The 25,391-nt window shown below is 49.2% G+C and overlaps 11 protein-coding genes across 11 annotated transcripts; 8 read left to right on the forward strand and 3 right to left on the reverse strand.

Moving 5' to 3' along the window:
- Positions 1 to 964: 964 nt before the first annotated feature.
- N7517_004527 (MFS transporter) lies at positions 965 to 2,621 on the forward strand (the record flags this gene model as incomplete). The annotated part of the gene is made up of 5 exons (XM_056722257.1): positions 965 to 1,049; positions 1,102 to 1,347; positions 1,403 to 2,248; positions 2,310 to 2,483; positions 2,536 to 2,621. The coding sequence occupies 5 exons, from the start codon at positions 965 to 967 to the stop codon at positions 2,619 to 2,621; spliced, it is 1,437 nt and encodes a 478-aa protein (XP_056578507.1).
- Positions 2,622 to 2,922: 301 nt separating this feature from the next.
- On the forward strand, positions 2,923 to 4,231 carry N7517_004528 (isopenicillin N synthase family dioxygenase; the record flags this gene model as incomplete). Its single annotated transcript, XM_056722258.1, has 6 exons — positions 2,923 to 3,081; positions 3,139 to 3,246; positions 3,297 to 3,716; positions 3,780 to 3,916; positions 3,964 to 4,135; positions 4,184 to 4,231. The coding sequence occupies 6 exons, from the start codon at positions 2,923 to 2,925 to the stop codon at positions 4,229 to 4,231; spliced, it is 1,044 nt and encodes a 347-aa protein (XP_056578508.1).
- A 240-nt stretch (positions 4,232 to 4,471) lies between these two features.
- On the forward strand, positions 4,472 to 6,092 carry N7517_004529 (epoxide hydrolase family protein; the record flags this gene model as incomplete). Its single annotated transcript, XM_056722259.1, has 8 exons — positions 4,472 to 4,692; positions 4,771 to 4,904; positions 4,960 to 5,232; positions 5,297 to 5,305; positions 5,361 to 5,547; positions 5,604 to 5,724; positions 5,778 to 5,933; positions 5,994 to 6,092. The coding sequence occupies 8 exons, from the start codon at positions 4,472 to 4,474 to the stop codon at positions 6,090 to 6,092; spliced, it is 1,200 nt and encodes a 399-aa protein (XP_056578509.1).
- Positions 6,093 to 6,480: 388 nt separating this feature from the next.
- Positions 6,481 to 7,456, forward strand: N7517_004530 (DUF1917 domain-containing protein; the record flags this gene model as incomplete). Its single annotated transcript, XM_056722260.1, has 2 exons — positions 6,481 to 6,535; positions 6,591 to 7,456. 2 exons carry the CDS (start codon positions 6,481 to 6,483, stop codon positions 7,454 to 7,456), a joined length of 921 nt encoding a protein of 306 aa, XP_056578510.1.
- A 425-nt stretch (positions 7,457 to 7,881) lies between these two features.
- Positions 7,882 to 8,763, reverse strand: N7517_004531 (COG1/VPS51 family protein; the record flags this gene model as incomplete). The annotated part of the gene is made up of 1 exon (XM_056722261.1): positions 7,882 to 8,763. One exon carries the CDS (start codon positions 8,761 to 8,763, stop codon positions 7,882 to 7,884), a length of 882 nt encoding a protein of 293 aa, XP_056578511.1.
- Positions 8,764 to 8,940: 177 nt separating this feature from the next.
- Positions 8,941 to 9,672, forward strand: N7517_004532 (OB fold domain-containing protein; the record flags this gene model as incomplete). The annotated part of the gene is made up of 1 exon (XM_056722262.1): positions 8,941 to 9,672. The coding sequence occupies one exon, from the start codon at positions 8,941 to 8,943 to the stop codon at positions 9,670 to 9,672; it is 732 nt and encodes a 243-aa protein (XP_056578512.1).
- Positions 9,673 to 9,936: 264 nt separating this feature from the next.
- Positions 9,937 to 14,409, reverse strand: N7517_004533 (SKI complex subunit tetratricopeptide repeat protein SKI3; the record flags this gene model as incomplete). Its single annotated transcript, XM_056722263.1, has 3 exons — positions 9,937 to 13,972; positions 14,033 to 14,233; positions 14,294 to 14,409. 3 exons carry the CDS (start codon positions 14,407 to 14,409, stop codon positions 9,937 to 9,939), a joined length of 4,353 nt encoding a protein of 1,450 aa, XP_056578513.1.
- A 508-nt stretch (positions 14,410 to 14,917) lies between these two features.
- On the forward strand, positions 14,918 to 17,349 carry N7517_004534 (sterylglucosidase 1; the record flags this gene model as incomplete). Its single annotated transcript, XM_056722264.1, has 4 exons — positions 14,918 to 15,301; positions 15,365 to 16,296; positions 16,350 to 16,668; positions 16,717 to 17,349. 4 exons carry the CDS (start codon positions 14,918 to 14,920, stop codon positions 17,347 to 17,349), a joined length of 2,268 nt encoding a protein of 755 aa, XP_056578514.1.
- A 796-nt stretch (positions 17,350 to 18,145) lies between these two features.
- Positions 18,146 to 22,301, forward strand: N7517_004535 (karyopherin MSN5; the record flags this gene model as incomplete). Its single annotated transcript, XM_056722265.1, has 8 exons — positions 18,146 to 19,634; positions 19,688 to 19,812; positions 19,863 to 19,934; positions 19,990 to 20,214; positions 20,271 to 20,374; positions 20,434 to 20,692; positions 20,750 to 20,892; positions 20,948 to 22,301. The coding sequence occupies 8 exons, from the start codon at positions 18,146 to 18,148 to the stop codon at positions 22,299 to 22,301; spliced, it is 3,771 nt and encodes a 1,256-aa protein (XP_056578515.1).
- A 611-nt stretch (positions 22,302 to 22,912) lies between these two features.
- On the reverse strand, positions 22,913 to 23,708 carry N7517_004536 (putative NADH-ubiquinone oxidoreductase subunit GRIM-19; the record flags this gene model as incomplete). Its single annotated transcript, XM_056722266.1, has 5 exons — positions 22,913 to 22,971; positions 23,046 to 23,198; positions 23,331 to 23,437; positions 23,533 to 23,656; positions 23,704 to 23,708. 5 exons carry the CDS (start codon positions 23,706 to 23,708, stop codon positions 22,923 to 22,925), a joined length of 438 nt encoding a protein of 145 aa, XP_056578516.1. The 3' UTR covers positions 22,913 to 22,922.
- A 91-nt stretch (positions 23,709 to 23,799) lies between these two features.
- On the forward strand, positions 23,800 to 25,035 carry trm10 (tRNA (guanine(9)-N(1))-methyltransferase; the record flags this gene model as incomplete). Its single annotated transcript, XM_056722267.1, has 1 exon — positions 23,800 to 25,035. One exon carries the CDS (start codon positions 23,800 to 23,802, stop codon positions 25,033 to 25,035), a length of 1,236 nt encoding a protein of 411 aa, XP_056578517.1.
- Between the last annotated feature and the right edge of the window lie 356 nt (positions 25,036 to 25,391).

Genomic DNA, 25,391 nt, shown 5'->3' on the forward strand with positions numbered 1-25,391 from the left:
GATCTGGTTGTACATCCACAGCCATTAGTACTAATTATAAGACTGCTGCCTTTTTTTTTCCCGTGACGTGTTGAACATCTAGTTGAAAAAGTTCATATAGATCGCGTGGTCCCGAACGAGCACAAGTACCATGAAAAGCCGGGATGAAGGTTCTCAATGTTTGATAAATATTCGCAGAAACCTGTAGGAAGTAACCATGCACCCCTGGATCAAATAGGCCAGAGGATCTTGAAAATTAGGTATTGAGAAATGTCATCAAAAACGTATTTGATAAACAAGCAAAGGCTTATAGACCGATAGTGTGCTCAACCTTATGCCTAGGTCTGAGTAATCGATCAGTAGCCAATCAAAGTGAGCCTGTGCTCGGACTGAAATTTACTGAGGATCCCTAAAAGCGGCAGAGATAGGTAAGCCCCGAGGAAATTTGATACTACATAAAGACTTGAGTCCGACGGTTGCCGACGGGATATCGACTACACAGATTTGCGTAATAGCTCTGGACTCATGAAATGGATCGATTTTGTATACAAATGTTCCGTCAACTTGAAACAACTCCATTCGGGATACTCGTGCAGGATGTGTGTGCAGTACATAAGACTTCAGATATGCAAAGGGCGTGAACTCTAAGTGTGACACATAAATTGTTATTTCTGTACTGTCTTCCTTGTAGATGCATTGAGGACGCATTAGAGTGTATTAGAGGTCCAATGGAGTTCCGTTGGAGGTGCATGGAGGCGTCGATCACGATGTTCGGCTCAGATGCGAAGTCGATCCGAATTGACTCATTGCCCATATAAACCTATCAACGCTAGAAGAGGTGCTAGAACAGAACGAGGGCTAAAAGAAATCTATTAAGTTAGCTTAATTTCATATTCCTGCGATCCTACCGCCTGAAAACTATTTAATTTCTTTTCTTTTCCCCCCACTTTTCGTTCTTCTCTTGTCAAGCCCTCAATAAATTAAAATGGACGACACAAAGCCGTGGGGCTATAGATGGCGTTCATCTCGACTTTTGGTCGTTTCATCCATCACTGTGGCTTTATTCGCAGGTATGGTTGTTTCACTTTTCTCGCATCTTGACTCATACTAACAGCCCGTCAGAGACATTTCTTTATGGGTTTCTTACTCCGATTTTGAGTTATATGCTTGAAGAACGACTGCATCTTGATCCTTCACAAACTCAGACGTACACCACAGCATTGCTCACCACCCATGGATTCATTGGTCTCATCTCAGCTCCGATTGTCGCTCATCTGGCCGAGAAGACTCCGAGTCAAAAGAAACCACTATTGATTTCTCTGGCAGGATGTTTCCTGGGAACTCTCATCATTGCTCTCGCCCCGTCTGGTATGCGCATCTCTAATCTGGATGATGACTATTTGAAGCTGATTATCGTGAACAGTCTGGGCCCTCTTCCTTGGTCGCATCCTGCAATCTATGGCAGGTGCCGGCACCTGGGTGGTTGGATTTGCTCTATTGGCAAATAACGTGGACAAGAAACACCTCGGACAGTCGATGGGGATGGCCATGTCATTCGTAACTGCAGGTATGGTCGGCGGACCAACAGTGAGTGGCGCATTGCTCCAGTTATTTGGCTACTGGGCCGCCTGGTCCCTTCCCTTGGTGGTACTTGTCTTGGATATCATTGCCCGCCTGGTCATGATTGAGCCTGGCCTCGGATCTCCAAAGAAAACTGAGACTTTGAGCAAAACTGCTGGCACATCAGTTACCATCAATGATGGAGGCCCAGAAGAATCGACTGCTCTGCTTTCTGATACACCGTCCACTCTCAAGCCGGATGACTGTAGAGTGGAGCACAAGCATGACCTCAAACACGAATACTACAGAGTTATGCTCTCTGATCCTCGTGTTTTGACCGCATTGGCCAACGTTGTCGTTGTCTCCTCTCTCATGTCTGGCATTAACAACACCCTCCCCGTCCACCTGAGAGAAGCATTCGGTTGGAAGAGTTTACTCATTAGTATGATGTTCTTCTGTCTTCAAGTCCCGAATATTGTTCTGAGTGGCCCATCTGGATGGCTTCGTGATCGAATCGGAATACGGGGACCTACCGTTTTCGGCTGGCTTGCCATGATCCCTCTAATCTTACTTCTGGGGATTCCCGGAGACCCTCACTTCCCATGGGCCGCTGGAGATGCAGCTGGCAAGTCTATCTTTACCAGCAGTTTGATTGCCTTGGGTAGTATTCTACCTCTTGTACGCGGTGTAGGAGCCGTGCAACTGGCCTGTGAGTGGTTCCATTATATTTCTTGTTTTTTCTCCACTAACCAATTTGACTCTTGATATAGATGTGGTCAAGGATATGGAAGCCAAAGACGCGCATCTATTCGAGGCTAACAGAAGCAACCTGCGAGTCTTTTCCATGACTGAAGTGGGATATAGTCTCGGTATGATGTTCGGACCTATGTTGACAGGCTCGCTATTTGAAGGAGTTGGCTTCTTTTACATGACAGTGGCACTAGGTGAGTTACACTTTCCTAATAACGTATTGTTCAATTTACTCACCCTGTGCAGCTATCACCTGCCTCATCCAGGCCGTTGTTTCCTGGCGTTGGTTGGATACCTTGCCCGAGCCCGAAGTTCCCGAAGCTTCGGTTTAAACATTCGCATTGGATAATATGCGTGATATTGAAATGAGCCCCAGAAAGCGTTTATTGTGATACGAGTACTTTAAGGATAATTAAGATATGCCTCATGGCACATTTGAGATAGAATATGAAATGCACAAATATTAGTTAACAAACCTGCAAAGATAGATATTAATGTTTCTATTAAAATCGACACACCTGGGCAGTACAACAATCGGCGATTCGTGGTTGGTGAAGATAACAGCGGGATTCTACCCCGCGAGGTATAAAGCGGCAGTTCCTAACTTCCTCATCTCTCCCGAAACAAGTCAGAATGGCCGAGTCAAAGACTGAGAGCTCGCAGCTCGCCGATTGTGATCATATCCCAATTATCGACCTCTCAGCTTTAGATAATCCAAATTTTGATGAGCGATGGAGACTTGCTCAATCAGTCTATGATGCTTGCACTCAGGCTGGCTTCTTTTACATCAAGGTATGTAGCTCTGATCATACTCTCGAGCCCCATCAGGTACTAATGCTGCCCTTTCAGAACCATGGAATTCCAGAGGACAAAATCGATGACATTCACAAGTGTGCAAAGCGCTTCTTCGACCTCCCCGAGGAGCAAAAGATGAAGTTCTATATTGGAAACTCCTCCGTATGCTTGCAAAACTGAACATTCAAAAGAATATGCTAAAACGATACCAGAAATTCCGCGGCTACAGCCCCTTAGGTTCTGAGAAATCTACAGGCACAGAGGATGATCCCATTGCCGAAGAAGACGCAGTCGGTGCTCTCTCTGAAGCATTCGACATCGGATACGAAACTGCAATGGATCCTCAAAAATCGAAAGATGCCCCTCTTCCCCGTGATCCCTATGGACTATATGGAGATAACCAATGGCCTGGCCCAGATATACTTCCAACCTTCGCAGAGACCTATATTGAATATTGTGCGATGATGCTAGGGCTCTGCCGAAAGCTGATGAGAATATTCGCCCTCGCTCTAGACCTACCTGAAGAACACTTTGATTCAATGACTCAGAACCCAGGCGTCACGTCTAGAATGATGCATTATCCGCCTCAGCCGGTGAAGGAAGAGGTTCGTGAAGGGCTTGGGGCTCATACGGTAAGAAATTGAGCAAAACATGGAAAAATATACCAAAATACTGATCTCTTTATCTGCTGTCAGGATTTCGAATGTTTCACTATCCTCTCCCAGGGTAGTGTGCCGGGTTTGCAAGTATTGAGTCACAGCGGCGAGTGGATACTAGCGCCACCGTTGCCGGGGACATTGGTCGTCAACATTGCAGATTGCTTGTCAATTTGGTAAGATTAGTTTGGTTATTTATGAGAGTATGTGCTAACTTGTTTAGGACGAATAAAAAGTTCAAGTCTACTATCCATCGTGTGACGAACTTAACCGGACAAGAACGTTACTCCGTTCCCTTCTTCTTTGGAGTTGACTATGATACAAAAGTGTCGGTTCTACCGAATCATATTTCGGATGATAGACCTGCATGTAAAGAGCCCTTCAAAGCAGGCGAGGTGAGTAAAATAGATCTAGTACCGGTGTGGTAGCTAACGAGACAATAGTGGGTTCGCGAAAAGCTATCAAAGGCATATGTTGGTTATGAAGGCTAGGGGATTGTCTTAAACCAAGACATGTATTCCCAATATATATATATCTAAGAAGTTAGGATAATTAATCCCCAATCGTCAACTAATCTAGCCGAGCGCCACCAAAGAAACCTGAATCGTTTGTAAGCGTGCAGGTCGACCTCTGGAACCCCGCACATTGCCTGAGAGCCTTAGACTATAAAAGCATCAACGTCCAGGTCTACTTTCAGGATAAAAGACTTGAACAGTCCCATATACCTCGCAATGGCATTGTCTTTCAGTACTCCGCCGTCCACAGCAACGGCGTCTCTTACACCATTCCAAGCCAAAATCCCCACTGCCAAACTCGACGAGCTCGAAACGTTGATAAAGCTAGCAAAACTTGCACCGCCGACCTACGAGAATTCCCAACTAGACCGTCGCTATGGTGTCTCTACCGACTGGCTAGTAACCATGCGGGATCTATGGCTGAGGTCTTATCACTGGTAATGACATCACAGGCCATGCATGCACTACGCATGTTCGCCATATCCCATATTGGACATGGGACTGAATTGTCATAGGAAATCCACGGAGGATCGAATTAATACTTTCCCTCAGTATACCACCGAGATTGAAGGTCTTACGATTCATTTTGTAGGGTTGTTTTCGAAAAGGAAGGATGCCGTTCCTCTGTTGTTGTTGCATGGATGGCCTGGTAGGTTACAACAAACAGATAACCAATGCATGAAAAGTGACTTATTGGATTATAGGGAGCTTCCTCGAGTTTTTGCCTATACTGCAAAAGTTCCGAGAGGAGTATACGCCGGAAACCTTGCCTTATCACTTGATTGTACCTTCATTGCCAGGTTACACATTCTCCTCTGGACCCCCGTTGGATAGAGATTTTGAAATAGGTGACATTGCTCGTGTGGTGGATAAGCTGATGAAAAGCCTCGGCTTTGGGGGTGGATATGTTGCCCAGGGAGGTGATATTGGAAGTCGGATTGCCAGGCACTTGGGCGTGGAACATGAGAGCTGTAAAGGTATCGAACATTCATGATATCCCCATTGAGAATAATGTGCCTTTTCTGACGAGTTGATTTATAGCTGTGCACGGTAAGTGCTTTCTTGATACAGCTTGTTCAATGACCAGAATGCCAATATAATCTAGTAAATGTGGTTTTCATGAGAAAGCCAGACGGCTTGACGGACGACCACCTGAATGCCTCTGAGATACAGGGCGTCAAGAGGATGCTGAACTTTGTGACTACCGGCGCAGGCTATGCGATGGAGCAAGGCACTCGACCCAGCACCATCGGGCACGTTTTGGCATCGAGCCCTATTGCTCTACTAGCATGGTAAGCCGTGCAAAGCAAAGTGTAGTCGACAGGAACTGCAAAACTGACGTACGTAGGATTGGAGAGAAATTCTTGGAATGGGTCGACGATCCGCTTGCCCCAGATGACATTTTGGAATCTGTCACCTTGTACTGGCTTACCGAGACGTTCCCCCGAGCGATCTATACTTACCGAGCGGTGAGTTTCCAACGACTTTTGGCCACAAGAAGATGTCTGATGGGAATGAATAGAACTATCCTCCCCCACCGCTTCCGTCTTCCAATGACCCCCGCTGGTATATCCACAAGCCCTTTGGATTTTCTTCTTTTCCTATGGAGCTTGCTCCGCTGCCGCGCTCGTGGATTGAGACCACTGGAGACCTGGTCTTCTGGGAGCAGCACCCGAAGGTATGCGATGTGACAGTTAAACGAGAATTGAGATCTGAGACTGACGTTGGTTTGATATAGGGTGGTCATTTCGCGGCACTAGAGCAGCCTGATGAATTGAAGACGGACTTGATCAAGTTTGTAGATCAGGTGTGGCCAGGCATTATTGGTGCCGAATAAGCTGAGATCAATAACGAGGCGAGAAAAGCATGTGTTGATGTAGATGGCTTGCGTCTGAAGTTGGAATGGATTTAGGGACTGTTGGTAGTTACCCGTAGACTGCATAAAGAAGTGTGATGTTATAGCACCGAAACCTGTATTCAGTGCGACAAATAGATCATACATAGTCAGTGAGTTGATAGAAACACCGCACACATTTTCCGTTGACTCCAAACAAAACTGTTTCGATGAAAAGCTCATAGGTTGGTAGACTGGTAAGAAGGTGCAGTCGGGAAATTCAAACGCGGGTTGTTTATCAGATCGCGCCCACACTTCCCCCATCTCCAAGTACATCTCAACAAGAACGGTTCCACCAGAGCACCTTACTTCATCCAGTGTTGCCTAAACCATGACAAAAATAACAGCAGCCGATGAAATCTTCTCCGACGAATCCAGCTTCTACGGTAAACCCCATCCCATACTCCAATCCACCTAAGAACCCCAGCTAACCCACATCAGGCGACGACGATGAAAAGGCCCAACTAGAAGCCCAAGTCTCATCCTACGACCCAGAGCCATTCTGGGTAGATACCCATCAGAAGCTACTATCAACCATCCAGCAGCAACTCCGCGCGCCGGTTCCACGCGCAAAGGCCGGGTCATCAGACGTGTCTATGGACGATGCATCCCCAGAACCATCCAGCACACCACGCAACCAGCGCGGGAAGACCGAGCCTATAGATCGCTTTCTATCGCGTCTTCCGCCCTCAACAACTGACTCCGCAAGCGTAGCCCCCTGGATCTGGATGTACAATCCGCATGTGTCGCCGCCGCGGCGAAGCGGAGATGTTCCTACGCTTCTTAGGAAAGGCAGGGAGCTTCTGCAGGAGTACGAGAACGAGAGTACGATCCTGCGCGAGGCGCATGATAAGTCTGGTGCGAAAACTACGGCTGGTTTGACTCGTAAATTGAATCCGATGAGGAAGGAACTCGAGAAAGGGATTCTTGATCTGGCGAGGGAAACGGGTGTTACGGATGGGAAATGGATGCTTTTTCCGACTGTTGATCGGGTTGATAAGGTCTGGGGGGTTGTTGTTCGGGCGATGGAGAAGGGGGAGCTTGGGGATGCGGCGAAAGTTGCTACTGATGATGGAACTGGGTCTGGACAGAGTCGGTTGATTTGTGTTTATACGGCTGATTTTGGGGATGTTGAGGATGTTAGGCGGGTTGTGAGTAGGTTGGTTGATATTGGGGTTGTTGGGAAGGGGCCGAGGGCTATTTATTACAAAACTGATGCCTTTACTCATTTGGAGATTAACTCTAAAAATGAGTATGGGCTGAAGGCGAGTATGTATTCGAGTCGGGAGGTGCTTGAGGAGAAGTAGAGCCAATGATTATGGCTGGGGTTTGTTTATGGTTGATGAGCATATGATTGATGATTAATGGGCTGTAATGGGTATCTCTGAACGCAGTTATCTACATGTATGATACTTTATGTGCTTCCGGACATTTGTAGCAGTAGGTTCGGTCATGGAAGGATGGGTTGTGTGCCGAAGGAATTCCCAGAAATCGGCGCAGCGGTGGTTTCGTGGGGGTGGGTGGTTTGGCTGGGATCAGGGCTGGAGGCAGGTATCGATTGATCATGTCTTGCATAGATCGGGAACGATTTTTCTTCATGAATGAGCCGGCTCATTCATGGCCGCAACTGTCGGTCCAGTCAGAAGTGATAGCTCACTTCAACTGAAGTCCATTGCCGAGGAGCTCCAACCACATGAGTTATGGCCGAGGAAAGGTTGGTATAAGGTGGCGTTCAGTCATCGTCGCTTGCCCTATTCATGACTTTCTCACACGCTTCCCGAATCTCAGCGACCCCCTTGACAGCACCCCAAGCGTCGAGTAATTGCTGGACCTCTTTCCAGTCCTTTTCAGCATCCTCCCTTTTATCCTCCGCCACAAGGTTCTCCAATCTTTGCGGTGCAGCAAGGACCCACCGAACAGTATCCTTCTCACTCTTCTGACTCGAAGCCCTGTCTTCCAGCTTCGCTTCCTTCATTCGCCGCCGCTGCTCCTCGCCTTCCTTGATGAGCCCACCAGCAGTCTCAGCAACAAAGGCAATAGCCGGTCCCAGCGTTTTAGTCATAGTCAACGGCGCACCGCGATCATCCATACTGCGCCGCATTTTCCCAATTGTCTCCACAGCGCGAATCAACTTCGAGTAGTTATCGTAGACCAGCGCCTTCCGCTCTCCGTCGAGAGTGCGGATATCCCCAACCAATGTATTCTCAGCCTTGAGCACCGTAGACAGTGACGAAGTTGACAACAGATGCTCCACATACCGCTGCGGGTCGAAGTCTGCACTGTCGAGCTCCGTTCCTGACGCTAGAGCGGTTGGGTCGGGGATGTCTCCTGCATCTGTGTTGCGCGGCACACTCCGGGAGCGAGATGCGTCTCGGGAGGCAGATGTGTCCGCACCGGGTGGTTTGAGGTTGTAGTAGTCTCGCAGGGCGCTGCGATTGCGTCGGAGATGGACGGAGGGGGAGACAGCTCGCGCAGTGGACGGGGTAGATGCGGCGCTGAGCCCCCCGCTGACATTGGTGTTCAAGGCATCGAGCGATGGGCGGGAGGAAGCTGGACCCGGGGAATGGGCTCTGGATGAGGCAATGGACATGCGTGGGGATGATAAAGTCGACATTGCAGTGTGTTGTGGGGGAGATGTATCGGAGTTGCCGGAGGTGAGACAGGTCGGGCCAGGTCAACGGGTTTAAGCGGTGGTCTGTGCTTTTGTTTTTCGCGTTGAAAGCTTCCCCAACTTCGCTTTCCTTTGATTTACCATACGCGCCAATATGATCCTGAGGGTGTCCAAGACATCATGACTAGTCCTGATCAAATTGCAGCTCAGATTCTGAGCACCAAATCCCTCTCAGTCGCTCAACCCTGGCTCAACGCCTTCCTATCATCCAGCACATCGCAACGCAATATCCCCGCCTCGGCTCTCGCGCAAACGGCTATATTCCGTCTCCTCGCCTCTGATATCAGAGAATCACTCTCCAAGCACAGATCATGCGTACTACCAGTCGATATCCATAACCCGACAGTTCAAGAGCGACGGCTGCAAGGCTCAATCCCCGTGCAAGTGCTAGACATCGAAGACATTGGCACGAGTCTATGGAGCCAGATCGAAGCGATTGAACGCGTTGAGCGTGGTGAAGCGATCCATGGCCGTGAGATAGTGCGCACAATATCGGTAGGCGATGACTCCGAGGCGCCAGAGAACAACCGCGCGAATAACAACCCTGCGAGCGGTGCTGCGAGTGTGTCCGGGAACAGTGGGTATGGGCCGCATCGCCTGATTCTTCAGGATGCAGCGGGAACTATGGCCGTGGGTGTTGAAATGCAGCGTATTGATGGGATAGCGTTGGAGAAACTTGCTATTGGGGCGAAGCTCTTGCTTCGTAATCCGACTGTTGCGAGAGGCATGGTGTTGCTCTCTCCGGGGTCTGTTACTCTGCTCGGGGGGAAGATTGAGGCTCTGGATAAACCGTGGAGGGATGGTAGGAAGGCTAGGTTGTTGGAGAAAACTGCAGGCGTCGAGAGAGAATGAGAAGAGACCAGTCATCGTGGGCTCCACCGGCCGACTAACTTCCTTTACTTCGCACTTATTATTAAGGTATGTGATTTGCATTTCTCTCAGTCTATCATGAATACATTTAATATATTGTGTTGAATTCGATGTTGTCATGTTCATTCGCTAAAAACTGATTGTGCAGTTAAAGTAAATACACTGTGCATCAAGTTCACCCAGCTCTCGCGCTTGTATGGCGCTGTGGCAGGTGGCAGGTGGCAGGGTAGTTATTTCCTCATCCGATTACACCGGCCCATGGCTTGTACGGCGCTTCCATGGCAGGAGAGGTTTATCGTCGTCCGCGTGTTCATGGCCTGCCCTGCAGCGCGTCCACATGTTCCGGGTAGGTACATTGTGGCTCAATTCCTCCCATCCATTGCGTTTCCACGGGGCAATCATGATCGCCCGGAAGGCATCACCAAGCTTGCCAGTTTGCGCGTAGGCTTCGCTGAGATCCTCGGCTCCGAGATTACCGTGAGGAGGCACGCTCCGCAGAGCGCGTTTAATAGTCATCGCGGCTGGGTATGTCTTTCGCGACGCTGCCGACAACTCCATCCATCCGGCAGGTTGCCCAGGTGTAAGCATCACGGCAGCAGTGGCATCTCCAATGCGCCTGATGTTTTCAGGGACGGCTGCATTATCGTTGAGTCCCATTGCTGAGATGGCATTCAGAAGTTTCATGATTTTAGCTCGGTCGTGGAGATCGATGTCATCGCGCGAGATCATGCTGTTAAGGTCTGATTCAACTGCTTCAATGGCGTCCTTGTCCGCATCGAGGAGAGCGATGGCACCCAAAAGGGTGACTGCTCCGATGTGGCCAGGGTGATTCATCACGCAATCGAGCAGTTGCTCGCGAGCAACAGCCCGATTCTCCTCGCCGCCCTTGGCCCATAGGACCTGGGCAAGAAGACAGACAACATCTGGAGCATGATCTGCTTCTTCGAGGGCATCGCGGAACATATCGATAGCTTGATCCATAGATTTCAGGTTGTAATGTGCTAGGCCAGCGGTCAGATGCGCAGACAGACGAAGCTTCTTGCAAGCCTCGGGATCGAATTTCACCGCGTCTTCCTCCTCAGAGAGGGTGAGCGCGAGCTCGGCCTTCTCCGCGGCCTCTGCATAAGAATGACGTGCAAGCAGGACACGAGCCATATCTGCATTTGCTTGGGCATACCTCGAAAGGGAAGCTGGTGACTCGGTCTTTTCGAACTCGTCTTCCATGCCGGAACAGACAACCTGTAGGCTAGACTCGGCATCTGCGGTCTCGCCCATTCTCTCTGCCAATAGGGCGGAAAGGTGCACAAACGGCAAGTTTGACGGGTCCTGGATGCAGAGTTGGTGCAGCGCGAAGAATGGCTGAATGAGTTCGGACACCTGGGAGGCGGAAGTCGCATTAAGATGATCAAAGTGCGTCAAGCTGAACTGGCGCTTGGTGAGAATATCGGATGAGTTTGAGATATCAAAGGCATGCTCGAAATAACCTCTCGCCTCCTGCATCTCGCGACCAATAATTGAAAGGAAGCCTTGGCCCACCCAAGCCAGTGAATAGTCTGGGTCGGTGGCCTGCGCCCGCAAGAAGGTCTTGTAAGATTGCTGTCCTTCTTCGTGGATGAGGTAGAGTGCTGCAAGATTGGTCCAAACTTGCGCGTTGCGTTCATTCAAATGCAAACTTCGTATAAACGCATGCTGGGAAACCTTGGGGCTCATGCTTGCAGTGACGACGCCCAATGCGTTCCAGAAATCGGAATTGCCCGCCTCCAATTCGATTGCTCTCTTGAAGCACCGCAACGCAGTCTTCAAGAACTTGCGAGACTTCTTACCTTTTTTGGTCGAGTCCAGCTGCACACTGCGATATGCCAAATATTCAGCCCAACCAAGGTTGTACCAGGCAACTGCTTGAGAATGAGTGTCATGCACGGAAACATGGAGTGCACGTTTAGAGGCGATGATAGAGAGGTGAACATAGAAGTCAGATGGCAACAAGTCTTCACTTTCATTGGCAGCGAGCCAATCAGTTCCAACACCATCGATATCGGTCATGACATCAAGGGCCATAGGGTCGAGATCGACTGCCACCAAAGCCTTGCAGCTAGAAGCAGACACCTTTCCAGCCTTGGCTTTCATGTACGAGAAGTTGGCGAAGGCATCGCCTACAGCCTTCCACAAGTTAAAAATATCGCTTTTGACCTGCACCAGCGAGTTGGCCACTGAGATAGCTTGGTATGCAAGCTCTGCCGCATCGTTGAACAGACCCAGGCTAACGCTCTTCGTCGAACTTTCGGTTAGGGTCTGAAGGAGCGCGAGTGTTACACCAATGTCACCAGGACGGGATTTCAGGACATGTTCGTAGGCAGCAATGGCCTCATCATATTGGCCAAGCTCCCGCCTGACATTTGCCAACATATAACTTGCAAACCATACATGCTCCTTTTCTTCAGCTGAAAGCTCTGGTTCCAATAGTTGTGCGTACTCAAATGTCTTTGTGGCGGCGTTGTATCGACCAGAATGGTGATAGCTTTCGGCAAGACCAACCCATGAGTGGTAATCTGTTGGCGTGAGTCGAAGCGCTGCTTGGAAGGACACAACACTTTTGCTGTATTCCTGCTTGTTAACCTGAACCGACCCCAATGCCGCATATGGCCAGCTGAACCCTCGGCGTTTTGATCCAGGGGCAGGTCTAGCCTTGCCGGAGTCAACCACTCGCTGCGCAATTGCTTCGACAAGGTCCCATTCCTTCGAGTCGGCAAATCCCCTGGCAAGACGCTCGGCGGCTTCAATCTCAGAGGTTGACAGTTCAAATGCCCTTTGGAAGCATTTCTGAGCTCTGCCCTTATCCTTCTTGTAGTCTGCATAGTAGTAACCAAGAATGGTGTATGCTGGAGCGAAGTTCATATTCGCATGGATGGAAGCAAGAAGGCTAGCATAAGCACGACTGCGATCTTTGCGCGCAGCTGGGGACGGATCAAGCTCCCACTGGCAGTAACCAATGCGGTAAAGAAGCTCAGATCTGAACTCCCTGTTGTCCGGTTGAGCTTCTTTCAAGTCCTTGAGCGTAGCCTGAAGACTAATTAGGCCACCTTCAAGATCGCCACTCAATGCCTCACACCAAGCAAGCTCTCCACGAATCTTAAGATTAGAAGAATCGCGTTCAAGTGATCGCTGCAGGAAATCGACGGCCTCTGCGTAGTCCTGGTCCTCTATTAAAATCAGACCAATTCCAAGCAGGCAATTGGAAGAGGTTGGGTTCCGTTCGAGAATGCCCTCAAACAGTCTTTTCGCATCTGTATGGTGCCGGGGGGATTGATAATGAATCAAGGCATTGGCAAGTGCGTTGTTCAAGGAGTCAACGGTGTTAGGGATCTTGGCCCCACTGTACTTTATCAAGTTATCAATGTAGAGTAACCCCTTACGAGCAACATTGACCACGCTCTCGTACTCTTCAAAGGAGAGGTAGACATCTGCCATGATGCGGTGGGCAAGAATTGAATCTCGAGCTGAGTCCAAGCCCTCAACCATAAGAACAAGAGGGTCTTGAGGAGCAGTTGCATCGTCATCAATTTCGTTATCAGGTTGAATGGCTGTGGTTTCCTTGCCATCCTTGGCATCTTCGTCTTTTGTTTCGTCTGACGGCTCATTGGGAAATGGTGATAATTCGGTCGATAAAAATCCTTTGAGAACATGCGAGAGTCCAGATTCTGGGAAGAACTCAATGTACTCGCGCAGCTGCCCCACGTCATACTGGGAGTAATCCTCAACATCCAGCCACCCCAGGAAAACCTTCCATGCGGGTTCGAACGGATGTTTGATGATCACCATGTCATGTGCTGCCTTGAAAACGGCTGCTCTCTTCGCCTCCTTCTCGCTGTCGGGCAGGACTCCTAGTTCTTCATATGCACGCTGAAACAACTTCTCCTCGTATTGACGGCGAACCGTATCGTCGTTGGTCCAATCAATCATTCCTTGGTAATATTGATCTAATCGGCTCTTGTTGGCAGCTTCCCGTCGAACTTCCTGGGTCACTTGTTCGATGCGAGCGCCAAGACGCGTCCTACGCTCTCCAATCTCACGATTGATAAACTCTCTTTCTTGGCGCTCGGTGATTTCAATCAATCGCTGGTATGTTTGGGATGGACGAGGCAACCGACCCTCAAGAAAGTCGTACAGGGGTGAGCCCGGTATCTGAAGTTCCAATGCATGCTTGTGTTGACTTATGGACCCATTGTTCTTCATCGACTTTGTGTATTTGTTGACCAGATCCTGGCAGCGTTCCTTCTCGTCGCTAGAAGCCATTAGCCCGGTGTCCTTGGTATATTTGAATTACAAAGGAATAAGAGCATACTTGTCGGCAAATATCTTTCCAAGGGCAATGACTGCCTTGTGATAACCATCATCGTTGCAGCCACCCTGTTTCTCGTACAAGGAGATCAAGCCCTGCCAAGCAGTTTTATCGTTGGGATTGATAGCGGTCGCAGCAGCATAAGCGTCCTCTGCGTCATTATTCTTATTCAATCGATCGTTGGCGAGACCGAGGAAGACATTCCTAGCGAAAAAAAACAAATCGAATTAGTCATGTTCAATACAGGATCAAGAATTGGCATACGCATGGTAATTCTTCGGCTCGTTCTTGACAAGCTCCTTGGCTTTTTCAGCAGCAGCTTGGTAATCTTTCGATTCCAAAGCTGCTCGCACAGCTTTCAATGCCGCTTTGCTCGACATGATTCCCGTTGTGCAGAGACAGCGGGGAGAAACTGTCGTGGTGGAGCAAAGCGGTCGGCTAGCTCTCGATACGTCACTGCTTATCGTTATCGAAGGTGGACACTGATCTGAAGGCAATGAGCTCACTGTTGCACTTCAAAGTCTGAAAAGGCAGTTTCAAAGAAAAGAATCACCTTGAATATCCCACGGCAGAGGTGTTGAGCACAACTCGAGCGAGTCAAAATCTCCTGGGAGGTTTCTTGAAGTGGTTAGAATCACGTGTTCTAGTGATTTGCACGAAGGTATCGGGCAGCTCGGGACTTGTGACCTTCGTAAGGGTTGCCAAGGCTCGTTCGCAAGCTATTGCACTACTGCTAATCGAGTTGAAAGAATCGGAAAGTCGTTGCCTGGGCCCAGATATCTACTTCCTACGGGCTGTGAGCTTTGTATACTTCGCTTTTTGACTTGCCCACCCTTAATTCTCCCGCGCGAAACTACAACTTCATTCAACTTGACCTTCGGGGCAACAATGGCCCCTCTGCATCTAAAGGTCGAGGGACAGTCTTTCCGAGACCCCCACAACCGGGAGATTACACTCAGGGGGATAAATGTTGCGGCTGATGCGAAATACCCCAAAACACCCGACATTCCCACATACATCGCCGAGAAGTTCTTTGACGCGGACAATGTCTCGTTTGTTGGACGGCCTTTCCCACTAGAAGATGCCCATATTCATTTCAAGCGCCTTCGGAAATGGGGTTATAACACAATTAGGTACATCTTTACCTGGGAAGCCATTGAGCATGCAGGACCGAGAGTGTACGACGATGAGTGGGTTTCATTCACTATAGAAGTCCTCCGGATAGCCAAACAATATGACTTCTGGGTCTTCATGGACCCACATCAGGATGTGGTGAGTATAGATGATCACCCGGGCAAATAACGTACAACCTCATGCTAACCCACTGTCTCTTAGTGGTCTCGATTCTCAGGAGGATCCGGTGCACCGATGTGGACGCTCTATGCAGCGGGGCTAAACCCAAAGACCTTCAAAAACACGGAAGCCGCCTTGGTTCAAAACACATACGATATCCCCGCGGAGTTCCCTAAGATGATCTGGAGCACAAATTATACTAGACTGGTTTGTCAAACCATGTTTACCTTGTTTTGGGCTGGGCGGGACTTTGCTCCTAAGGCGGTCATTGATGGAATGAACATCCAAGACTATCTCCAGAAACACTTTATTGATGCATGTGCATACTTGGCACGGAGAATTCATGAAGCGGGTGATCTTGATGGCGAAGTTATCATTGGCTGGGAAAGCATGAATGAACCTCACCGTGGTATCATTGGCGTGAAAGACATTTCAGTCATTCCGCCGGAGCAACAACTTCAACTTGGTACTTCACCAACAGCATTCCAAGCAATGCTTACCGGCTCAGGCAAGGCTTGCGAGCAAACAACATGGGCATTTGGGAACTTTGGACCTTACAAAACTGGCACAAACCTGGTGGATCCGGCAGGCGAGATAGCCTGGTTGCCAGCTGATCACGATGATAGCAAATATGGCTGGCAACGTGACCCTGCGTGGAAACTTGGAGAGTGCATATGGGCCCAGCATGGAGTTTGGGACCCGTCCACAGACACCCTTCTACAGAAGGATTACTTCTCAAAGAATCCTCGGACCGGGGAACCACTTGACTATGAGAAATTTACAAACTCATATTTCTTGGATCATTACCGAGCATACAAAAATGCCATTCGAGGAATCTGGTCCGACGCAATAATGTTTTGCCAGCCACCTGTGATGGAGGTGCCGCCAGATGTCAAAGGCACTGATGACGATGACCCAAACATGGTCCATGCGGTTCATTACTACGATGGGTTAACTCTTTTGACAAAGCATTGGTGAGATTTGGTCAAGGTTCTTCAATTAGATGTGGTAGTACTAACTCGTCTAGGAATCGACTCTACAATGTGGATGTTATTGGTGTTCTCCGGGGCAAGTACCTCACCCCTGCCTTTGCCCTCAAGATTGGCGAGTCGGCAATTCGCAACTGTTTGCGTGACCAACTTAAATTCCTCCGCGATGAAAGCCGAAATTACATGGGCAGTCATCCGGTTGTATTCACAGAGATTGGAATTCCCTATGACATGGACGACAAAAATGCGTACAAGACCGGTGACTATAGTAGCCAAACCAGCGCCATGGACGCCAATCATTTTGCACTGGAGGGCAGCACTTCCAACGGCTTTACTCTGTGGGTATATGTCACACAAGTAGGTATTTTCGCTCCTCGGAAAATGAATGGTACTAACAAAACGTAGAACGACCACGAATGGGGTGATCAATGGAATGGCGAGGACCTGTCTATCTATTCCCGCGACGATCTCGAACTGCCAGCAGGATCTACCAGTCGGCCTCCTGATCCCCATTCCCCGGCTTACTCCGAAAGCCAGAGTTACGGAGAAGAGCCAAATGTTGGACCTCGTAATCTCAAAGGTGTTTTGTCAACTCCTTCGATCTCTAGTGACCGCTCCCAGCCATCTCTAAAACAGCAGCAAGGTTATCGTGCTGCAGAGGCATACATCCGCCCGAGTCCAACATACGTCAGCGGAAAGTTGGATAGTCACGTTTTTGATCTCAAGAATTGTGTGTTTACTCTATCATTGACGGCCAAAGGAGCAACCACCGCAAACGCCCCGACCGAAATATATCTTCCCGAGTTCCATTTCCCAGAGAGTGGCATTGTCGTTGCAGTCAGCGGTGGCAAGTGGGACATTAATGTTCAAGACATCCAAGGTGTTAAGCTACAGCGCCTCCGATGGTGGCATGCCGAAGGAGAACAGGATATCAAGATCGAGGGACTCAAGCGCAAGCCTGGGGAGTTTGCTAATCCTGGAGGTGAAGATGTCAGCTATCTGGAACAATGTCAGAAGGGCCAGTGTGCCATAATGTGAAGTTGCTATTGTGTTCTGAGTGTTAAATTTCCTATTTACCAATTTGAGATCAAATGCTTCATTATATATCTTTTATTATTGTTGTTTCCACTACCTCTTTAAATCCCCAAATGAAAAAAAAGCCCCCGACAAAGACAACAAAGACAAATGGATCTTCAAATAATATTCAATGTCACTTTTTAGGTATACATGTATGTGACAGGTCTATAGGTCGAAGTATACAACACGGGGGTATGCGAGATAAGATAAACAATGATGAGGGGCATAGCTTGGATACTAGGCAGCTATGATTGACACTAACAACCAAGAATTAGTATACAAAGAAAATATTATAGCAATTGTTACATAAATCTTCTTTAACCTTAAAATACTTCCATCGAGTCTTCTAGTCTTCTATCTACCGCACCCCAAAAGTGAAGAGCGGAGCATCAACGGGTGAGCGGTGTGCCCTTGTTGATCTCCAGGGAAAATTCTCAGCCCGTCAAGTCACCAATTGTCTTCTGCAAGTCTTCCCTTTCGTGATCTTAACCTGCGCCAACCCCCCTGCATTGCAAAAGTACCGATTCACAGCTTCAAGTTCGGTGCTCAACCTCGAACCACCCTCCCCCCGGAAAGAGCGAGTGGCGCGTGCGGATGGCCGTTGCGGTGTCCGACTGCTAAGCAAACACAGGACAAGTTCAACGGCCATCGAGTCTGATCTGCCCTCTCCTGACTATGAGACGCGGTCTTATACTGTGACACGACACCGAGACTTTACTTTTTTGTTCACCAAATACTTCCGCAACGCGTCGACAAGATGGCTGCGGAGGAGCTGTCAGAGGGCGGCATGGCCGATATCATCCGTGCCCTACAACTCATTCACAACCCTACATCGTCAAATGAAATACGGAAGGAGGCTTCGCAGTTCGTGGAGAGCTTGAAAGATTCTGACGCTGCGGCGCGAAATGGCTTCCTTTTGGCTTCTCGTATGGAACATGAGCCCGTTGTCCGATACTTCGGTCTTACTCTCCTGGATCACGTTCTTCGCCAATACAACTTTACCAACCCCGAAGAAGCCAAGACCTTGCGCATGATGATTTTGCAACTCGCCGAGAACGTCCGCCCCGAAGACCCTGCCTATTTCCGGAACAAGATCTCCCAGCTGTGGAGTGAGGCCGCCAAGAAGACCTGGGGACTGGATTGGATGGATATGGATGACAATTTGGTCCAGTTCTGGGGTGCATCTCTCGTACACAAAGAGCTGGTACTCGCTGTTCTGGAGACCCTTTCCGAGGATGTCTTTTTCCGAGAAGATACTGCATCGTCATTGCGGGGAGGTGAGCTCAATCGATCGCTCATCGAGATCTTTACCCCTGCAGGCATTGTAGAGCAAATTACTGGCGATAAAAACGTCGCCACCATTCCACGCTGTGGACAGGAGGGCTGGCTCGTTCGAATCTGCGAATTCCTCGACAATTGCGTCCAGAATGTCTCTAGCTCGGAACAGGCCCGGGATGCGGCCATCAAAGCTCTGGCAACCCTTAGATCAGCCTTGTCATGGTCCGTCTACAAAGGTGTTACTGCCTCCCAGGTCGTTCCTAGCATTTTCCGAGCTTTGCCTTGTCAAGATGACCAGGTGCTTCTCGCTGCAATCGAAGCACTTCATGCGCTCTACGGAAGAAACACTATCGGTAGCGAAGACTCGCACGAGCTAGTCTGCTTGATCTTTGAGTCGGAATACCTTGTTGTCCTTCAAAGGCTTTACGAGTGGTCAATCGTGGGTCCGGACGACGTCGATGATCCCAAATATCTTATCTCCAAAAAGCTCTCTGAGATGGTTTCATATATTGCAGGATGCTTAGAAGACGACAAGTTCTTAGTCTCTACCATGGACCGTTTGAATCTACCGCCATTCCTGCAATTCATGGTCAACATCATGCAACATCAGAGCTTGACGGTCTCCATACCTTGCTTGCATCTTTGGTCCAGGCTCTTACAAAACTCAAAAATAAGTAACTTGGACTTTGTGCTAGAGCAAACTCCTCACTTCTTGAACATTTGCACCCAGAGGCTTCTTCGTTGGGAGTCTCTCCCGACTGAATCTGATGATCCCACCGTGCAGTTTTTGGTCGAGGACATTGATACAATTCCAGAGCGGCATGCCTTTGTTGGCAACTACCGCCGTTACTGTTCCTCGATCATCGAAACGATCACCTTCAAGCGGCCCCAAGAAGCGGTGCGGGAAATTCTGGCCCGGGTCGACACCAACCTCGACAACTTGTATAGTGGTGTTGAGCCGTTTAGCAGTGAGTATCAGAAATCTGGCCAACTATGGACTTAGGGACTCATTCTTCTACAGTGCAAACTTTTACCAAATCCTCGATTCCTCTCATGCGAGCAGATGCTCAATTCTCAGTAGTAGAGGCTGTCATCAAGGGCTACAACAAGTGGGTTTCGGCTCATGGAAAAGCGCCCCAGCGTGATGTAAGAGAATGGCGCGGGAAAATGGATCATCGGTTACTGATATGTGATAGGAGTCTAAACGAATGGAATTAGAACATGCGGTAGAAAATTGGGCTTCAAGTCTGATGCAAAGGTCTTTTGAGGTATGTCATTTGGCACAAATCCAGGGAATTCCAGCCACTCATCTCTTTGCGATAGGATCCGGTCCTGAAACAGAGAGTCATCAAATTGGCTGTCGACATATCTTCAAAGGCTTTGGACAATCATCCCGGATTTGCGCTCAAGGTTCTGGAGCACATTCTCATGTCCCGTCTACCAGACAATTCTGAATACCCATTGTATTCCGAGGCTGTCAAAGAGCTCCATGGATTGGCAAGCTCTGAACTTCGCCGGTTGGCTATGCGCTATGCGGACTACTTCTATGTATGTCAATTCTCACATCCTGATCGTCTACTAGTCTCTAACCATGGCCAATGCAGACCTTCTACGATCTTCTTGAGCCGAAAATCAAAGAAATCACGCTGGCGAACCGCATCGATGACAAGTTGCAAATGGAACTGACTTCTATCTTGCTCATTATTATGTAAATTTCCTTCTCATCCCTGTTCTCATCTAAAATTGCCCCCCACTGACTCAATGCAGGCAACGCGCAATTAATGCTGATCCTTATCTGCGCCAAAATCGTCTCGCATCCTTCCTCCAGCCTATCCGAGAGTCATGGCAAGACGACGAATTCCGCCATAACAGCTCCACTTTCCCTGGGTTCTGTAATATGCTTGGATTGGAAAATGTTGGTCCATACATGCAATCCAAAGAAGCACAGAAACTGGCAGACTGGTCCGAAGTTGTCTTGGACAGCGAAGGAAGGCTAGTCCAAGAAGAGATGACCAGAAAGTTCCAGGTACGAAACCCAAGCCCCAGTCCCGTGCTAGTCCCAATCTCACCTAATATATTCTAGCTGTTGCCATTGCGTGGCACTAAGACTATGTTGGCTGTTTCCACAGACCGAGTCAAAAAGTCTTCGCCAGCCTATGTGACCGCTTGCGAGATGTGGCACGAACTGATCCCTGTGATTCTTCCCACTTTGCTACAGCTTGTCAGGTAATTATCTATGCTAATGCAGATCTATGTCACTAAGCTAACTTTCAATCTCAAGACACGCCCATGCCTTCCACAATCCTGACAACTGGAATATGGTCGAAGGCATGCAACCAGTGGTCGAACGTATCCTCACGGATCGATTTTGGCAGGCGGGTATTTCCATCGGCAGCCGCGACGAGTTCTACGCCAGAATCACATCATCCAAGTCTACACTTGAAGGGTTTGCATCATCGGTTCGAGGAAAAGTCAGAGCTGTCCGCGAAGCATGTTACTCTATGCTGTTCAGCATGAGCAGGATGCGAGAGCACTTCTATGGATTCGCCGAACTCCCAGGACCCCTATCTGAAGCACTGTTTGTTGACTCACCGCATCTCTCCTCCCACCAGTTCTCGGTTCTTCTCAACATCTCGCGTTGTTTGATTGATGACTGCCCCGTCCAATTCCGCAGCCAATTCTTACCCCCCATGCTATCGACTCTATTCACCAACATTGATCGAAAAGTCACCACAGAATGGGAAATCATCGAACAACGCAGGAATGGAATTTCGGATGGCGATCTCACCACAGAGATGAAGTCCGAAAGTGTGCTTCGTCAGTTGACTTACTCTGCTGTGATCATGGTAGCCAGTCTATTCGATCCACAGAGAGGCGGTAAACAATCCCTGATCCGTCGACTATACAAAACACTAGACCAACCCATACTGACGGAACGTGACCTTCCAGACCCAGATGGGACTGAATCGGACCCCAGCGCACCCCAGCCGACCCCAATCCTCTCTGATTCTATCCGCCATTTCGTTCTCTCCTCCCCCGCGATATTTGAGCCAGTCATGCTCTTCTGCACACACGCTCTTCGCATGCGCGATACGCGGAGCGGTAGCATTATCACCCGTGTTATTCGGTCAATTCTACAAGACTTTGCGCCTACGAACGATATCCAGGACACCCAAACAATCGCGACCATCCGCGAATTCATATGTACTGATGTCCTCACAGCATGCATTTCATCCGTACATGAATCCTACTTTGTCGATATGCAAAAGGACCTCGCTCAGCTAATTGCATCAATTTGGTGTCTCTATGGCTTCTGTAGCGAGACGCCTCGTGCTGTTTTCCTGAGCTTGCCTGGAATCAGCGCAGAGAAAGTGGCCCAGACTGAGTCTGCACTTCATCAAACTACCTCACCAAGGCAGCAGCGCGCATTAGTCTTGGAGCTTCTTGAGCCTTTGCGCGGCATCAGTATTGCCGAGCAAGGGAAGATGCTGGGTTCTCGCGAGGAACGTCGTAAGGCCCGTTCAGCATTGCAGGAGAGGTACATGACCAATGAGATGGAGACTCAGCAGCAGAACCACCGTGTCGATATTAATGATGGTCCCGATCTTGGTGGTGTGGCTGATCTATTTGGATAGCCTCAGCATCATGTGCTTTTTGGGTTATGAAAAGTTGAAATATGCTGCGGTGCCACCGCGCTTGTTGATTCTTCATTCTACATACTATGGATGTCCATCTCCATTCTTTGCATCATTGGCGACCCAACTGCCATTTTTGCAGTGTCACATTTCGCCCTGCTTGATTTTTTTGTCTGGATCTGCGTTGCAGCTTATCAACTACCCCCATCGTCAGCAAGCAGCGGCGCCTTGCAAGAGATAATATCATAGAAAAGCCACATCCCACTATGCATGAATATATTACTTTCTCTACTATTAGCCTACTTGTAATTCTGCCACGAGGTGAAGTTTTTGAACGAGCAAAGAAATAAGACATATTGCAAAAGACTGAACTAAACCCTTCACTAGGCAAGTAATATCTACAATGTTTTCCTCGAAGTAGCTTCGAGACGGTTCACCCCAACTGTCACCACAATGCTTCTAGCTCTCCCACAACGATCAGAAAGGCCCAGTTCAGTCCGTATACCATGGAGGCAAGGGGTCACCCAACCAAGCATCCCAAAACACCAGCATCATACAGAGTCAAAAGGAGGGAAATGAGGTACAATAGCGCTCAAAATAAGTATGACATTGTCAGACTGTCTATTGAGTGAGATTGGCGGGGGTATAGGCGAAAGTAGGGCGGACAAAGCTGTTTAGACGAGCAAAATTAGTATCAATACCAGAAATGATATAGCGTCTCAACTGCGCTTGCACGGAACATACCGGTCGGAGTTGTAGATCTTAGCATCGGTGCCGAGAAGCTCCTTCTCACGCGCCTTGTCGGCGTAGTGCCGGCGGACCTGGTCGCGGTCCTCCTCGGCCTGGAGGAGAGGAGCAAGGTGCAGACGGGACCACATCTTCTCACGGGCGAGCTCACTATCGTTCAAATACAAATCAGTCATTGAGTTCACTTCTTTCTTCCACTATCGGGTTTGCATCGGGTTCCAATTGCGGTTCTCTCGGGTCGATCGGAGGAACGAAAGGAGCCTGTTGCAGGATGAAACGTACCGCTGCTCACGGACACCGTGGAAGTACTTGTAGAAACCGTAGGCCATGATGACGTGCATGCCAATCATGTAGTAGGCGGGCTTGAAGCCGCGGGCAGGGACGTTCCGCTATAGAGAGTAAGAAACGAAACCGTTAGCTTGGATGTCTGTGTGCTGGGTGCGCAGGGCCATTGCGAGCCCGGAAACTGGGTTGTATGGCTTACCTTGTACTGGACTTGAGCGTAGCCCCCCGTTGGGGGCATATCCTGAGGCATTGTGACGGTATTGAGCGGTTTAAGGGCTTGGAGGGATAGCGAGGAGCCGCTGTGACGATTGGAGAAGTTGGGTCTGGAGGGTCACGTGAAGTGTGCACAGTAATGAGGGCTGCGGCGCACGTCATTGGTTGATGAGTTTCGGGGCGCTTTTTGAACTTTTGATCTACAGTCGACAGCCCACCTTTATCTTTTGCTTGCCAATTCCACTAGACTACGATGGAGGAGCAAGAACGGCCTCGGAAATTAGCCAAACTGGACCACGAAGATACCACCCACGAGGTGCCCGCCCCTGCCATGACTGAAGCTGGCGATGTTGCCGGCAACGAAGCGCAGCCCGCGACCGCTCAGATTGGCAACGAACCTCTCGATCTCTCAGAATTTACGGTTCACAAGGACACAAAAACTGCCAATGAATCTACAACCCAAGATGGCGCCGAGGGAGCCGCACCTGTCATGTCGAAAAACCAAATGAAGAAATTGCGCCGCGCGGAAGCTCACCAGCAAAAGCGCGCGCTTCAAAAGGCCCAGAAGAAGGAAAAGCTTGTACAAAAGCGAGAACGTCGCCATGCTATGATTGTCGAGGCAAGGGAAAAAGGCGGCGAGGAAGCTGTGAAAGAGCTACGGGTGTTATGGCGAGGCAAGAAAGCCAAGCACACCCGGTCAACGCTCTTACCTTTGACGATCGTGATGGATTGCGGTTACGACGAGCTGATGTCTGACAGAGAGCGCATCTCATTGGCTGGCCAGCTCACGCGATCATACTCGGACAATAGTCGCGCACCCTTCAACGCCCACATGATGTTCTCGTCATTCGACAAATTACTGAAAGAGCGATTCGATACGGTGTTAGCAAGCCACAAGAACTGGAAACGTATTCGCTTTTTGCAGGAAGACTTTGCACATGCCGGTGAGCTGGCCAAGGAACAGATGACATCCGCGCGAGGAGGTCAGCTCGCTGGGCCGTTCGCTGAACAAACTGATGCGAAGCCCGAGGACGGGGAAATCGTCTATCTCAGCAGCGATAGTGAGAATACTTTGACCGAGCTGAAGCCTTACAGCACTTATATTGTCGGAGCGCTAGTGGATAAGAACCGACACAAGGCAGTTTGCTACAATTCGGCGGTTGCAAAGGGCATCAAAACCGCCAAATTGCCGATCGGGCAGTATATTCAAATGGCGCATCGTCCGGTCCTAGCCACCAACCATGTCATTGAGATTATGCTTCAATGGTTGGAGCTTCGTGACTGGGGTAAGGCGTTCATGAAGGTCATTCCTACCCGGAAAGGCGGCGCTTTGAAGGAAACCGAGAATGAGGGCGAGGGCGAGGGCGACGCCGAGAATGATGATGGAGATGGGAATGAGGAAGAACTCGAAGCAGACCAGAAGAAGCAGCTGGAAGAGATTGCAGCTTTCGAGGAAGGAAGCGAGGACGAAAACGAAGAAAAGGAATAGCTTGAGCTATCCAATGAATACCTTGTACATATTACATCACTAAAAGGGAGACAATTAGCACTTGAGATCTGAACATACGCTTGTACTAGTCGTCTGCATGGAGTCTTTTGATTTGGTCGATCACTGATATCCCTGTTATCAATACCTCACTAAAGTTTTCAGCTTTGTGAACCCTAGGTATATTTGAGGCCATCCCTCATGTCTGTCCATGCTTTTCCTGACTCCAAGACGAAAAATGACAGTGAAGATAAATGTAGAAAAGCATAGTGCCTATTTCGGCATAGTGGCGAACTGGATTGCTTACCTAAGCGAATTAGCCACAACAGCCACAATCTATGACGGAGGCGACTTTCATT

This window comes from Penicillium concentricum (genome assembly GCF_028827145.1).
Source record: "Penicillium concentricum strain IBT 3081 chromosome Unknown utg000002l_segment0_segment0, whole genome shotgun sequence".
Taxonomy (NCBI): domain Eukaryota; kingdom Fungi; phylum Ascomycota; class Eurotiomycetes; order Eurotiales; family Aspergillaceae; genus Penicillium; species Penicillium concentricum.